At 42.4% G+C, this 15,981-nt stretch overlaps 1 protein-coding gene and 1 long non-coding RNA gene across 4 annotated transcripts in view; one reads left to right on the plus strand and one right to left on the minus strand.

Annotated features, from left to right (window-relative positions):
• Positions 1-11,984, minus strand: part of WAPL (WAPL cohesin release factor) — a 90,870-nt gene extending 78,886 nt beyond the window's left edge. For 2 of the 3 annotated variants that reach the window (XM_027062469.2, XM_027062468.2), the window contains exons 1-2: positions 11,548-11,983; positions 8,265-8,785 (exon numbers count right to left, since the gene is read on the minus strand). In XM_027062469.2, the coding sequence (XP_026918270.1) occupies positions 8,265-8,763 (499 nt within the window). In that variant the 5' untranslated portion in view covers positions 8,764-8,785; positions 11,548-11,983. Of the gene's footprint in view, positions 1-8,264; positions 8,786-11,547 lie in introns of all 3 variants that reach the window. The other variant, XM_053207646.1, reaches the window with a different exon arrangement.
• A 15-nt stretch (positions 11,985-11,999) lies between these two features.
• LOC106982654 (uncharacterized) lies at positions 12,000-15,754 on the plus strand. The gene is made up of 2 exons (XR_008292306.1): positions 12,000-12,472; positions 15,394-15,754. It is a non-coding gene; the product is annotated as an uncharacterized LOC106982654 (long non-coding RNA).
• Positions 15,755-15,981: the final 227 nt, after the last annotated feature.

Raw genomic sequence — 15,981 nt, forward strand, 5'->3', positions numbered from 1 at the left:
TCAAATCCAATGTGCCCAAACCTACACTGATGAACCTGCCCTCAAAACATCCCCTTATCTTGGGGCACCTGGGTGGCTCAGTTAAGGTCTGACTTCGGCTCCGGTCATGATCTCACAGTTGGTGAGTCTAGTCTGAGCCCCGTGTCTGGTTCTGTGCTGACAGCTCGGAGCCTGGAACCTGCTTCAGATTCTGTTTCCCACCCCCCCTCTGCCCCTCCCCCATTCACACTCTGTCTCTCTCTCTCTCAAAAATAATAAACATTAAAAAAGTAAGTCCCCTTATCTCAATACCACCATCTGCTCACATGTTCACATTAGATAACTGAGAGACATTCTTAATGTCTCCTTCTTCCTCACTGTCCACGCCACTAAGCTCTGCTACTTTCATGCTTGCTCAGTGTAGCAGTAGGTCCCAACTTAAGGGTCAGCTTTGGGGGACCTGGGGGGCTCAGTTGGTTAAGCATCTGACTCGTGATCTTGGCTCAGGTCAGGTCTCACGGTTAATAAGATTGAGCCCCATGTCAGGCTCTGTGCCGACAGCATAGAGCCTGCTTGAAATTCTCTTTCCCTCTCTCTGCTCCTCACCCACTCTCACTGTCTCTCAAAAAAAAAGAGTAAACTTGAAAAAAAAAGTTGAAACACTGTTACAAAATTTTCAAGAAGTCAGCTTTGCCCCTATCCCTCACTCAGACCATACACTCTTAAAGGACCCCACATTTTTCTTTTCTTTTTTTTAAAGTTTATTTATGTAATCTCTACACCCAATTTGGGGCTTAAACTCACAGCCCTGAGATCAAGAGTCCCTTGCTCTTCTGACTGGACCAGCCAGGCACCCCAGATCCTATATTTTTCTGTAATTTTCAGCACACTTCTTCTCTATTCAATCTCTGTCTTGCCCACTAGAATGTGAATAAGGCAAAGTCTTGTTCATTGACATACATGAGCATTCAGCATGCACAGGACACTAAAATAATAGCTGAATGGCTGGAAGGAAAGCAACCCCCAGACTTTCCTATGAACAAATTCATCCTCCTCTACCATCAGCGCTCTGGAAAAGTTGAGGACTGTTTCCTGGAGTCAAAGATTGGGCAAGAAAAATGTGTGAATCACCTGGCTCTAAATTCTAAAAATATGGAATGCATATGGAAAATCTCTGAAAAGCATCAAGTGTTGTACAAATGTGTTGTCACTGTTTTAAAAGCAGTTATTACCAGCAGAAATCAGTAACTCCATTCCCAGAGGGCATGGACTATGCTTACAGTTTCTACATACTACCTCCTATGGCTGGTATTCAACCTGGATCCGAGAAGAAACTTGTCAGTGGTCACGTGCACTTTTGTTATTGCTCAGACCTTGAAAATAATCCTCCTTTTGGGCACCTGGGTGGCTCAGTTCATGATCAGGTCATGATCTCGTGGTTCATGAGTTCGAGCCCCACGTCAGGCTCTGTGCTGACAGCTCGGAGCCTGAAGTCTGCTTCCAATTCTGTGTCTCCCTCTCTCTCTCTGCCCCTCCCTTGCTCATACTTTGTCTCTCAAAAATAAGTAAATGTTAAAAAAAAAAAAAATTTTCCTAAAAGGAAAATAATCCTTTTACTAAGAAAATATTTTACAAGAAATTAAAGTTCTGGGGCACATGGCTGGCTCAGTCAGAAAAGCATGTGCCTCAATCTCAGGGTTGTGAGTTCAAGTCCTATGATGAGTGTAGAGATTACTAGAAAAAATAAACTTTAAAAGAAATTAAAATTCCACTCATAAACAAAATTTAAAATTACAGTGTCTTTCAGAATTTGCATACTAAATTTCCATTTGTATAATATATATCGCAAAAAATGAAAAAAGTAGAAAATACTTATTACTTGTAAAAATAAGGTCAGTTTTATTTGCTAAGTATTATAATTACTTAGGCCACATTTCTTTTAAGTTTATTTATTTATTTAGAAAGAGCAAAAGCAGGAAAGGGGCAGAGAGGGAGGGAGGGAGGGAGACTCTCAAGCAGAATCTGAGCTGTCAGCATACAGCCCCACACAGGGCTCAATCTCATAAACTATGAGATCATGACTTGAGCTGAAATCAAGAGTCGGACACTTAAAGGACTGAGCCACCCAGGCACCCCAGGCCACAATTTTTATTGAAAAGAAAATTATTCAGGGTCACCTGGTGGTTGAGTTGGCTGAACGACTGACTCTTGATTTCGGCTTAGGTCAAAAGGTGCTTGGGATTCTCTTTCCCCTCCCCTGCTTGCTCATAACTGTGCTCTCCTCTCAAGATAAATATTTTTTTAAAAAAGAAAATTATTTAAATAGAGGCAAGAGGGAATCTAGAATGTGTTCCTATCAATTATCTCCAACGCCAAAATAAAACTAAAACTGTACAGTGACACTGTTATTTTTTTTTTTAATATACGAAATTTATTGTCAAATTGGTTTCCATACAACACCCAGTGCTCATCCCAAAAGATGCCCTCTTCAATACCCATCACCTACCCTCCCCTCCCTCCCACCCCCTATCAGCCCTCAGTTTGTTCTCAGTTTTTAAGAGTCTCTTATGCTTTGGCTCTCTCCCACTCTAACCTCTTTGTTGTTGTTTTTTTTTTTCCCTTCCCTTCCCCCATGGGTTTCTGTTAAGTTTCTCAGGATCCACATAAGAGTGAAAGCATATGGTATGTCTTTCTCTGTATGGCTTATTTCACTTAGCATCACACTCTCCAGTTCCATCCACGTTGCTACAAAGGGCCATATTTCATTCTTTCTCATTGCCACGTAGTATTCCATTGTGTATATAAACCACAATTTCTTTATCCATTCATCAGTTGATGGACATTTAGGCTCTTTCCACAATTTGGCTATTGCTGAGGGCTGCTATAAATATTGGGGTACAAGTGCCCCTATGCATCAGTACTCCTGTATCCCTTGGGTAAATTCCTAGCAGTGCTACTGCTGGGTCATAGGGTAGGTCTATTTTTAATTTTTTGAGGAACCTCCACACTGTTTTCCAGAGTGGCTGCACCAGTTTGCATTCCCACCAACAGGCGACACTGTTATTTTAAATGTAAGCCTCTAAATATGATAAAATTAAGTTCATTCACATCAGAATACAGAAGAGAACACTTTGTTTCTTGAATCTTCTACTAGTAATCTAAGTTATTCACTGAACTGTGATTTACCCTCTATAAAATGGAAACAAAGCCTGACTTACATAGTTCTGATTAAGAATCAATTGATATATAAGATATAAGAACTCAACACAAAAGTAGGAACTACATAAATAATCGGTCTCATTACTTCCCTTAAAAGAATTTTAGGTCTGACATATACATTCTAAACAACAAATATGTCCAATACCTAAATGAGGGTTAGGAGCTCTTGGTGATGCTACACTTTCAGAATTCTTTACTAATTCTCATTAGTGGTACCTGAGTGGCTCAGTCGGTTCAGTGTCTGACTTTGGTTCAGGTCATGATCTCACAGTGAGTTTGAGCCCCGTGTCGGGCTTTGTGCTGACAGCTCAGAGTCTGCAGCCTGCTTCAGATTCTGTGTCTCCCTCTCTCCCTGCCCCTTCCCTGCTCGCTCACTTGATCTCTCTCTCAAAAATAAATAGACATTAAAAATTTAAAAAAAAAAAACACCCTCATTAATCATCTGTACTTTATCCAATACGCAGATGAAAATCTCATCTCACCTCACAAGTTCCTGGGTTACTTTAAGTTTTCAGGAATAGAACAATTTATTTCCCTTTCCTAAAATCATCTTCAGGGGTGGCTCAGTCAGTTAAGGGTCTGACTTAGGCTAGGCCATGATCTCACGATTTGTGAGTTCGAGCCTTGTGACAGGCTCTGACAGCTCAGAGCCTGGAGACTGCTTCGGATTCTGTGTCTCCCTCTCCCTGCCCCTCCCCCGCTCGTTCTCGTTCTCGTTCTCTCTCTCTCTCTCTCTCTCCCTCCCCCCCCTCAAAAATAAACATTCAAAAAATAATCATCTTCAGTTCCAAATCAAAGTTCTTAAATTCCTGACAATAATATCCCTAACACACAAACACTTAGTACAGCTTTAAGCAAATGGAAAAAATGCATTGGCTACAAAACCAGTCATGCAAATTAAGAGCCTATGCAGTAGTTATCTCAATATTTGGCAAGATGTGTAGACTGAATCCCAGCTGGCTGGCAAGGAAAGTGTGCCAAGTGGAAATATAAGTCTTTGCATACTTTATTCTAGAGTCCAGATTAAAAACCTGTAGCAGAAAGCACAAAGATGGAAAATGGAAGTAGCCTCATATAAAAGGCAAGAGAAACCTTTCATCCTTAATGCACACAGCCCTGGATACCACACTTTACAGAATATTCCAAGATCTCTTAAAAGGACAAAACTTTAGGTACTGCTAACAGTCATTTTTAAGTGGTAAAGCTGTTTGAGAACTCAACTTAAAAGCAATTACAACTAAAGTATTTGCACATAAAATAAGAAGTCCTGAATCTGCATTAAAATAATCCAGGGATTAGAGGATAGTAAGTGGAAAGAGTAGTGTGTAGAGTAGATAAAATAAGGTTTGCCATATACTGACAACTATTGAAGCTGATACAAGTTTTTTATTTTTTAAATCAAGAGTTAGGACATTAAAAAAAATTTTTTTATCTCTATTTTTGCGGGGGGGTGGGGAGAGACAGAGTGTCAGCAGGGAGGAACAGAGAGACGGTGACACAGAATCCAAAGCAGGCTCCAGGCTCCAAGCTGTCAGCACAGAGCCTGATGCGGGGCTCGAACTCACGAACTGTGAGATCATGACCTGGGCCAAAGTCAGACGCTTAACCAACTGACTGAGCCACCCAGGCGCCCCAAGAGTTAGGACATTTTAGCAACTCAATCCTTCTCTGCAGTTCTCATTCACAGTTTATAATCTAGATTCTGGTTCTCATACCCATCAAAAATCTATCTGGAAAATGGCAACCATAATACATTTTATCATAACCTTATTCTGTGTTTCCTCTTCAAATGAGCCACAGTTTTTAAAAGTAATACCTGGTATAAAATATTTTACCTATAATTTTAAAAGTAGCTAAAAATTAACCACATATTCCCCTGTAGAGAAAGAGATGCACTTTAAAACTTGATGCCAGGAGAAATTTTTACAGTAAATTTGAGCTTGGATAAGCCCCTTTCACTGAAATAATATAATTTTACAGTGAAAATGATCTGAAGGAGCAGGCACTTCCCACAGGAAGGCTACAATGGAACTTAGCTACTACACTATGAACAAACTACAATAAAATTTCTCAAAGGCTCTTTCTTGAATAAAGTGTGTAAAAACGACCTGCAAGGGTTTTCTGAGACATTACATGTACAAGCAGTTTCATCTTAAGTCCAAAACATTATCATTCTCGAAGAATCTTTAATCCAAAAAAAACCCCTTTATCAAAAATTTAAGTTTAGTAGGGTGCCTGGGTGGCTCAAGTCGCTTAAGTATCCTTTTGGCTCAGGTCACAATCTCACGGCTTGTGTGATGGAGGCCCGCGTTGGGCTCTGTGCTCATTGGGCTCTGTGCTCACAGCGTGGAATGTGCTTGGGATTCTCTCTCTCTCTGTCCCCCCCCCCACCAAAGAAATAAACATTAAACACAATTTTTTTTTCACAAATTTAAGTTTGGGTTTCTAAACTTCAATTACAACCAGAAGGCTTCTTTCTGAATGAGAGTAATGGCAGTAACAATATGACAGACAGTAATGCAAGAGTCTAGATATAGGGAAACGCCCAAATGTTAGAGGGGAGGGGGAATGAAAAGCAAGATCATACCATGTAAAAATATTTCCAAAACTATAACCAACTTATAAAAACCTATAAATGGTTTTTAAGACCTCAGAACTACAACTACCATGAGAACTAAAAGCACTCCTTCAAAGTTCCCTTCTTATCCTACAGGGGGCTGCTAGGGTTGCTGCAGCTCTAGGTGGCCAAGGGAAAGGAGAAAAAAATGTTCATAGTGCTACCCCATTCCCTTTACACTAAGGATGGCCTGTGAAGGAGGAAGAGGGATAAGATGTTCTTGAACATCTATCTGTATTTTAGTACCCGTCTTCTACTCATAAAACCATTACCATGCAGTTTGGATTCCTTAAGTCCACAGTATCAGCATTAGAACTACAATTTAGCTTTATCAGACTGGGAAGCTAATATCTCATTTCTACAGAAAACTGTTTCCAATTCCCACCAAACAACTTCAAATGGCAGTTTGGACATACACAGATGTATATGCAATATAAGCAACTTCTATCTATGTAGATTTAATTTCCAAGTTTCTATTGTGCCTCTACCTAAACACTTTGCCTGCTAGTGATGCCCAGTTCTCCAAAAGTTAGCACTTGGGGAAGCTATGTCTGCCTTCTTGACCAGTTTCGCCACTTCCTCAGCCTCACGTTCCTTCCTCCAGCCTATCTGCCCCCACTGTGGATTAACTATCAGAGGACAAGACAGCAGTAAGAATACTGGATAACGCAAGTGGAACAGCACTCTCATAGCCTATCACAGTGGAGGTAATGTAGTATGTGCTCAATATGTTGAAAATCAATAAATGAATATCATTCCAAATCTGCCACTAGCCAACCTTGGACAGTCACTTGACCTCTTTGAGCCTCATCTGTACAGTAAGGAGAACTGAGTTAGTTTATTTTGGTTCAACAGTCCTGTGACTTGTAATACATGCTTAGAAGCTGAATTGGGAAAGTTTTTAAGCTGTTTTTAATTTTTTTTAATGTTTACTTATTTTTGACAGAGAGAGTGAGTGCAAGCAAGGGAGGGGCAGAGACAGAGGGAGACACAGAATCTGAATCAGGCCACAGGATCCAAGCTGTCAGCACAGAGCCTGATGTGGGGCTTGAACTCACAAACTGAGAGATCATGACCTGAGCTGAAGTCAGACGCTTAACCGACTGAGCCACCCAGGAGCTCCTAAGCTGGTTTTTTTTTTAGTGAAAGATTAACCTAACCTTAAGTTCTGAACAATGTGTCAAGAGAAATGTGGGCAAAGCATAAGGACAGCCAAATCAGAATTAACCAAGAGGATCAAGGGAATGACAATAACAGCTGGCTCATCCTCTCATCCAAGGGTGAGAAAGAGTGAAAAATGTCCAGCATTTTTAGTAAAACTATGCAAGGCAAAGTCTTTTATTATATTGTTTGAGGCACTTATATTAAGCCTCGAGGACAAACTCCTCTTGAGAATTCAGTACTAGGAAAGTTTTGTCTTTACTTCCTTTCGAAATATGAGATCTATATAACCTTTCGTATCACCAAACTTTGCCAAGAAGTCGGAAACTAAGGTCTGTTTTTAACTACAGTGCCATCCTTGTCCTATTGCTAATAAAGCAAGCACACTGTCTCTCCTGCTACCTCCAAGCTTAGTTCTTTAGTGTTTCAGTTAATTGCACTTTTACCATTTACCCGAAGTCTCAAATCCTTTACGAAGGGAGTAGAGGTAAAACGGATAAAATATGTTATTTTTCGAATGAACCCTAGATGCCAGATTTACAAATTAACACTTTAAAAATACAACTGGTTTTGTGGATTAAAATCTATTAATACAAGTTGCTACTGGCACCAGACTCCACAAATCTCAAATTGCAATGAAGTTCAATTCCTCAATGTTTCCACAATACCTCCTTAATCTTTCTAAACTAGTTTTGAAAAAAAGTCTAACACTCCTAAACCTAATCCTCATTGTAAATGCTCATCTCATTTTCATTATCAGTAACAATACAAATCTTCCCCACTAATGTAAGATATTGTGTCATCCTAACACAACAAAAAGGCATGTTTCTTACTAGAAATGGAGTTCGGGAGGAAGGAAAAACTGTTCCCAAAATGCACAAGTAACAGTCTGGAAACATTAATATCCAAGCTGCTTAAGTAAAATTTCAACCCCCAATTGGTTTCTTTAAAGTTTTTAAGTCTCTTCTACAAATTATCTAAAGCTCCCATTTAATCACAAATGCAGGAAGAAAACCCAAGCAGCAGGATATTTTAGAATTTAAAGCACTTAATAACTAAATGGCATACACAAAGGTCTCCTGGCTCAGAATAAAGAAATTCAAGGGGTGCCTGGCTGGCTCTGTCAGAAGAGCATCCAACTCTTGATCTCAGGGTCATGAGTTCAAGCCCCATGAGTCAAATTGGGTATAGAGATCACTTAACTAAAAAAAAAAAAAAAAAAAAAAAAAAAAAAAAAGGAGAGAGAGAGAGAGAGAGAGAGAAAGAAAGGAAGGAATTAAAAGCTTACCTGAAGTCATTAATTTAGCACAGCTACTTTTGCTTGCATCATCTTCTAAGATTCGGTTTGTGCTCTTTTCTTTCCCAACCAAAGTTTCTTCCAAATGTAAGCATTTATCAGACCCAACACTGTCTTCACCAACTGCATGACTAATTTTGCTATTAGCTTCAAGTACAGAAGTGACATCTTCCAGCTGAGCAGCTTCACTAGATTCTGAATGAGAGGAACCCTTACCCTGGGCTAAATTCTTTGAAGAAACTGGTAGAGACTCATCATCACTATCAAATCCAAAAGGATCTCCAGTATTTTCTTCTTCCACCTTAGGTTTCTTCGGAATTTCTTGGATATCTGGTTTGAAATTGGGCCTCTTCTGCCCTAATTTAGCCATAAATGTTGTCTCTCCCCATTTTGTGCTAAGGGTGGTCCGTTTGTTGGAAAAGACTTCATCAAATTTTGAACTGCCATTTCCTCCTTTCCTACTGTAGGTTTTCCCAAATCTGGATGTCATTTTGACACCTGTTTCATATTCTCTGTGGGGGGGAAAAAAAAGAAAAGAAAATATACAATCACCAAACACTTAACAAGCGTTAACACTGAATATAAAAATAACCCAGGGATTCTCCCCCATGGGGGCTTTTCAACAGTCAAGATACAAACTTTAAAAATGGCTGAATACATACAGGGAAGGTGTATAAAGAGAGGGGCTCATTTTTTTATTCTACATACTTCCGTATCTAATTTTTTTTTATAATGAGTACATAGTCATACACTTACAAAGTAAGCAAGCATAAGGATTAATCAACTTATCCACAAAACCAACTTACGAGTGGAGTATCCATTTTTTTTTTAATTTCAAATGAATCTATGTACTATTCTCATAAATATCACTTTTACCTTAAGAAAATAATCTGAATAGGGTCATTACTCCTATAAAATCTTATGCACAAAATGTTAATTTTTTTCAGTATCTCAGAATTATCAAATAATTGGCTCAATTAGGTCTTGAAATGTCAAAGCATTTATTCATAGGAGGGGGAAAAAGTGGGGAAAATGGTGCTACTTTCTTATGTATTAGAACCTGCAGCCTTTAATACAATCTTAAAGATCCTGATCCTTGGTCTAATGTAGTTTAAACTGTAACTTGAAAAATATTCTCTAGTCGGTCATCTCCCTAATCACAAAAAAACGTATTCTATCTTCTTTGTCTTCATCTGCAGAGTTACGTTTTCTGAAGCTGGTGAAGCTGGTGAAAAGCATATTACACCAGTCTGCTGATTATTAAATGAAGCAACAGAAACCTGTAAATTTTCCTCTTTGCTTTATAAAGGATAAGTGGACTCATCTGTTGTATCTACATAATAATAACAAATACTATAACAAAAAAAAATTCAAAATAGTAAATCAAAAGAATAAAACACTTTTTAAAGTAACAGTACTTCTTAAACACTATCAATTCTTATCATTTCCTACACTTTGACCTCCTAAAGTTTAAATGTCAATTTATTAAATATACCCCAAAAAGATCACTGTCTAGATTTGGGGGAAAAAAGCTTCATAATTTGAAATTTAAAATATGACAAGTAGAATAATATTTGACTTCTACTCTTGAATACATTTTGGTCTATACTTTAAACATATTTTTCCTTTACTAACTTAAACTCTTACAACTTATGTCACTATAAACTTAGTTTTATGTATATTCAATAATGATTTTCCTCTCTCGTGTTTGGCTAGAAACCAATTCTAATTTGACAAAGTAATAACTTAGTCATCATACAAATCTGCATTAAGAAAAAATAGTGTGAAGACCTTTTAAAATGTCACAAAACTTTTTCCTGAGATCTACTGTAGACTGACACTAAAGAATCTTTGGCTTTCCTGTTAGGTCCAGTCTAAACAAAACTAAGTATATTTGGCAGCTGCAAGAACAAAAGAAAAAAGTCATTTCATTCCTTCAAGAATTTAAAGCCCTCATCTACAGACCTACATTTACATGTACACCAACAAAGCTGGAACATTTTGTATACACTCACAAGGTAACCACCTAAAAATGCTGACTAAATGACACACCAAAAATTTAGACTTGAGCTCCTTTGGGCCCGCAGGAGAAAAACTGGTGGTCTTGCAGTAAAATGGTCTTGGAACCACAAAGCATTCACTGTTGCAAGTTGAAAGTCTGCAGATGAACACTTGATATGAAGGAGTTAACTATTTTAAGCGATAAGAAAATCATGCTTGTTTTTTAAGTGTCCATGTCTTTTACAATTATGTACTAAAATACTGATGAAATAATGTCAGCAATTCTCTAGCTTTAAAGGATGTGGAATGGAAAGTGTGTAGATGAAAAACACTCGGTTAAGAATTAAGAACTGTTGTATCTGAGCGGCAAATACATGGGAATTCATTATGTAATATCCCCTACTTTTGATTTATTTTATAGTTTTCCATGTCTGTTTTGTAAAGTCACTAGACATACTATCGCGATAACATTATTAATGCCTAGAGTGTAAGGTACGTACAAATTAGTGTAAGAGTGCGGACACAGTTGACACACTTTAAGTATATCTCAAGTACACAAGCTATCTTGCTCAGTCAGGCTTCAAACTCCAAAGACTTTCCTAACTAAAAAGGAAAGAATGATTCACAACTAAGTCTTTACAGTCGTTGGGCCCTTGCCTCTCTGCCCAAAACCAGGTCGAATTTTCAGGAACGTGCGCTAGGATTAAAAAGTCCTCACACTTAACCCTCAACCAAGTGTAGCTTCTTTAGGACCCCCAGGGGCTTAGGGGCTTCTGAAAGCCGGAAAGGATGAAGCTAACCACCTAGAGATTCTCACCTGGGGGCGGTCGGTGCACCGGGGGGGGGGGGGGGGGGGGGCGGGTACCGGGAGACGCGGTCCCCTCCCGCTGGAAGCTCACGCAACTTTTCTCCTCCCCACCCCCACCGCCAGGAACGGGATGTAGCTTCCGACGCCCCGGAAGCCTCTGCCACTGAATCCCCAGGGCAGTGTAAGGCCTTAGTGGCGGCCAGGGGCGGAGGAAAGACGGCAAAGGATTCAGGGCTGAAACCAACGCACTTGACCGCGCTTGGGGAGGGAGGCAAATCAGTGGCCGCCCGAAAGGAACTCAGAAAAAGGAAAAATAAAAGAGGGAAAAGAGAGTTCTCCAGGTCGTTCCCCTGCCCAACTTCCTCAGAGGCTGTGTGGGTGAAATAGCGAGACTTCCAGACCCCTGCCTCCCCCACCCTCCCTGGCTCCCTCCGGGCCTAGGCAGCCGCCCGAGATCTCACTTACCCTCGGCGCCTGGCGGGTGCTTTGGCCTCGGGCCGCCTCCGCCTCTCCTGCTCCCAACGGCCCACGGACGGGCGCGGGAGCCCCGCGCGAGAGAACAGGGCCGGCTTGTGCGCGAAGAGAGGCAAGGGGCTCCGCCACCGTCAGAACCCGCGACTCCGCTCTGGGTAAATAGGAAACCCGGTGGAGGGAGGGGGGGAGCGGCGGCACCGCAACTTCCCTCCCCGCCTTGAGCGCCGCCGGCCGGGCCCGGGCCTAGGCCTCCCTGGCCGCCGCCGCCAGAGCAGGTACCGGAGCCCGCTACGTGCCCCCGCTAGGCCGCCGCCGCCTCCTGCGCCGCCGCTTCCGCCGGTGAATGGTCAGCGCTGGAGTTTGAACAGGGCCCTGAACCATCTCAACGCCATTTGCGCTCCCGGCCCCCACCTCCTTCCTCCAACAGCCGCTCGCTCCGTCACTCCGCTTCCCACAGGCCCCGCGCGGCCGTCCGACCCCGCAGCCAATCGCGCGGCCGCTTACTCAAACCGCCGCGCAGGCGCTGCTCCCCGCATGCTCCGGCGCCCGCCATTGGCCCGGCCGCAGCGCCCGACGGGAGTTGTAGTCCGGCTTCGCGAGGGCGCTATACTCGCGGCTAGGCGCGGGAGCCGGCGGCGGGAGGAGCGGTTGTGGCGGGCTTTGCCCGCCCGGGCTCGGGAGCCCGTTGCAGCTCCTGACCACGCCGGGAGACGCAGGTGCCGCCAGGGAGGGCCGGGGGCGCAGTGCAGGCAGCTGTGTCAATCGTTTCCCCTCCAGGGACTCGCCCGTGTCTAGGGACGGTGGGTTGTGCAGCTGCGCCAGGCCTGCTGGAGCCGCGGCCTGGGAGCGCGGAGGCGCGGAGTTCGCGGCTGGGAACCGCCCTCTACCCGGCCTGGCGAGTGCTGGCCCGACGCAGGTAACGACTGCGGGAACTGGGAAGCCTGGGGCACTGGGCACCTAACGCCGCGATGTCGGCTCCGGCGCTTGAATGCTCCCGCGACCCCTCCGCTCATACTTTCATAGTTCTCCGGTCTGCCCTGCACGCGTTAAGAGAGACCCCAAGAATACTGGATAGTATTATCGTTAACTTTGTTGTGTGTAATAACGCTAACGTGGTTATGTAAGAATTTTTTTTAAAAAGTCTGAAGTTTTGACGGGTAAAAGGATTATGACTCTGGGATTTACTTGAAAATAACCGACCGAGGGAGAATAAAGCCAGTGGGGTGTTTTTCCATTGTTGTGTGATGCGTACACAAGAGCTGATTATTCCAGTCTCACTAACGTTTCTGAAATTTTCCATAAATGAAAAATTTCGAGAATTGAACCAGTGATTGCCTCTGGGGAGGACAGGGAGGTGGGAGATTGATGGGAGAAAAGAGTTAATTTTACACTACGCTCCTTTGTGGTCTTTGGGTTTTGGTTTTGTTTTTTTCGGGTCAATGTATTGATTATCAAAGTTGGAAATTTGGATGGGGGGGATTTTTTTTTTTTTTTTTTAAAGGCTGCCGTGGGAAAACAGCGTTCTAAAAAGTAGCACATCGTTTCGTGCTGAGAGGTGCATGATTCATCTGGCTTGGACGGCCCAGCTGTTTGGTGGGTGGTTAATGGAGATACACCTGGGAAATTAGGAAACTAATTGCTTCTAGTGAAAAGCCCTCCCCTTCTTCCGCAAATGGATGATTTGCCTTGAATGCACCCAGAAGTTAACCGGGTTCCTCCAAGTATATTCAGGAAACTCTGAGTCAAGAAAAAATAGTTAAGATATCCTGCAGCCCTTCGCACTAGAAATTTAAGGTGGATTTTAGCATGGCTGAACTGTTTTACTTTTGCCCTACTGTTTACAAAATGTATATTCTGACATTTAAAGTTTCCCAAATATTGTGAGTACTTTTTCTTGATAAATCAACTTTTGATAGCTTATGTGACTGGAAGTTATAACAGGTCTGTGCATTCCACTGTGGGCAGTATGTGCATGGCTTGTATTTGGGTCAGTTTTGTCTTTTCATTTTTTTTATTTTTTTAAAGGATTTATTTTGAGAGAGCCAGCAAGCGTGAGTGGGGGAGGGGTAGAGGGACAGAGAGAGTATCCCAAGCAGGCTCTGACCTACCTGTTCAGAGCCTGACTAGGGGGTTGGAACTCACCAACCATGACATGATGACCTGAGCGGAAACCAAGAGGTGGACACTTAACCGGCTGAGCCACCTAGGCATCTCAGTTTTGTCTTTTTTTTTTTTTTTTTTTTTTTGCTTGCTTATTTTTGAGAGAAAGAGGGAGACAATCTGAAGCAGGCTCCAGTCTCTGAGCTGTCAGCACAGAAGCCCTATGTGGCGCTTGAACCCATGAACAGCAAGCGCCAAAGTCAGACGCTTAACCAACTGAGCCTCCCAGGCGCCCCCCACTTTTGTCTTCTTAAAAAAATCAGCATAGGATCTTACTTTATCAGTTTCTTCAGAGATTGTAAGCAGAGGTGCAAGCTGCACTTACTATAATTATTTAGATGACAGAGTACTGGATGCTAATTAAGGGGTCATTATCATCAGAGGCAAAGGCTAAGATCAAAAAGCTGAAAGTGGTGCAGAGATGAGACCATTGCAAGATCTTCCTGTGGAAGAGTGCTGTGAACCCTTCTGGACCAAAGGATGCATTTTTTATGACCTGGCCTGGTTACTTGGCTGGGTCAGTGACTCCACATGAAGCTTAAATAGAAGAGTTAATTTTTTATAGAAAGAGATAATCCATGGAGCCCATTTAGGGGCTTCTTGTGCAGTAGTTGTGTTATTGGAGCTTAGTAGAGTTAAATTCTTGCTGCTCAAAGAGTGATCCCTAGTCAGCAGCATGGCATACCCTGGAAGCTTAGTGGAAATGTGGAATCTCTGTCCCCAACTCCACTGAATCAGAATCTGCATTTTTAACATGATTCACCAGGTAACTGGCCCACACGTTAAAGGTCAACGGGCCCTGATTTTTGAAGTACACCTATAGCCTTTGACAGAAGTCTAATCTTTTTTGTTAAGATGGGGGAAAGGAGGAAGAGAAAACATTAACCTATTATACATCAGGTACGATGCCAGCCTCTTCATTTGCATCCCTGCCTGTTATCCCTGTTTTACAGGTGAGGAAATTGAGAGGTTGGCATTTGCTCAACGTATGGTAACTAATAAATCAAACTTTTTATTGAACATTGGATATCCATTATTACAGACATTGTTGAATCTGGTAGAAAATGGTACGTGATTTGAAGAGTAGGAAAGTGTGTGTGTTTAGTCTGTGGAAGCTTAGTATATTAATACTGAAGAGAGCTGTGCTGCGGCTCTCTGCTCTCCTGTGCCTCACACTAAAGACTGCCTACGCCAGGGCCCCTTCTGGAGGCAGTTCAGTCTCTGGGCCTTCAGGCCACACCACTCCCTTTACCTTTTACCTCCCTGATTCCAGTGAGGCAAGTGAATACCCTGAAAGCTCCACTCCATTCCAGTGCCGTGGCCCTGAGTCCCACACCAGAGTGAGCAATGTGGACTCCAGTATGAATAACACGTGGGAAAGCAGCTTTTTGGATGTTGGTGGTGGTTTTCCTTTGGTTTTCTTAGTTCCCTCAACTTATACTCTGCCACCTGCCTATCCCCATCCCCCACCCTCTCTCCCTGCACCCCTCCCCCCATTGGTTCACTTCACTTCATTCAAATCTGCTTCACGCACATATTAGGTAGCAAATGAGGGCTTTTTTGTTTGCTAGAATGCCTCAGTGTCTCATGTCTGATTTTTCTCCCCCATTAAATTATATTTATGGCAGAGACTAAAATCATAGATCTGAACCACACTTGTACCCTTTGATGCTACAGGCTGCCCTCCTGCGTGCTGCCTGGAGGAGGGTAGAATCTCCACTACCTTGAGCTCCATCCACTCAGGTGGACTCATCCTTTGCTTCAGTAGAAGAAAGAAAATCCTGCCAGGAAAACTAATAGAAGAATCTGTTGTGCCATTGTTGGGTCTCTGTTGCAGCCAGGCCATGAGAACTGTCAGAACTGGAATTGCTAAGTAGAACTGTGTAATCTTTTTCTGACAATGTGTAGTACAATGTATCACAACTTTCAAAATTCACTTCAGAGAGCTTGAAGTCAGAAATGTCCACACTGGTTACAGGAAATGTTTCCTTGTTTTAGGATGGGGAATCAGAATTTATAATAAAAATTATAAATCATACACTTGCACGTTGTGGTGATTATATTACAGTGCCCTACAAAATGAGGGCCAGGCCCTGCCCTTACCTCCCTGACACTCCCCAAACCTTTCTGTTCTGCCCAGTATGGAAAAGGAACTTTTCAATCAATCTCCCATGGACCAGCCTGTTTTATTTATTTATTTTTTAATGTTTGTTTATTTTTGACAGAGAATCCCAAGCAGGCTCCGTGCCGTTGGCACAGAGCCCA

Source organism: Acinonyx jubatus, chromosome D2 (assembly GCF_027475565.1).
Source record: "Acinonyx jubatus isolate Ajub_Pintada_27869175 chromosome D2, VMU_Ajub_asm_v1.0, whole genome shotgun sequence".
NCBI lineage: Eukaryota > Metazoa > Chordata > Mammalia > Carnivora > Felidae > Acinonyx > Acinonyx jubatus.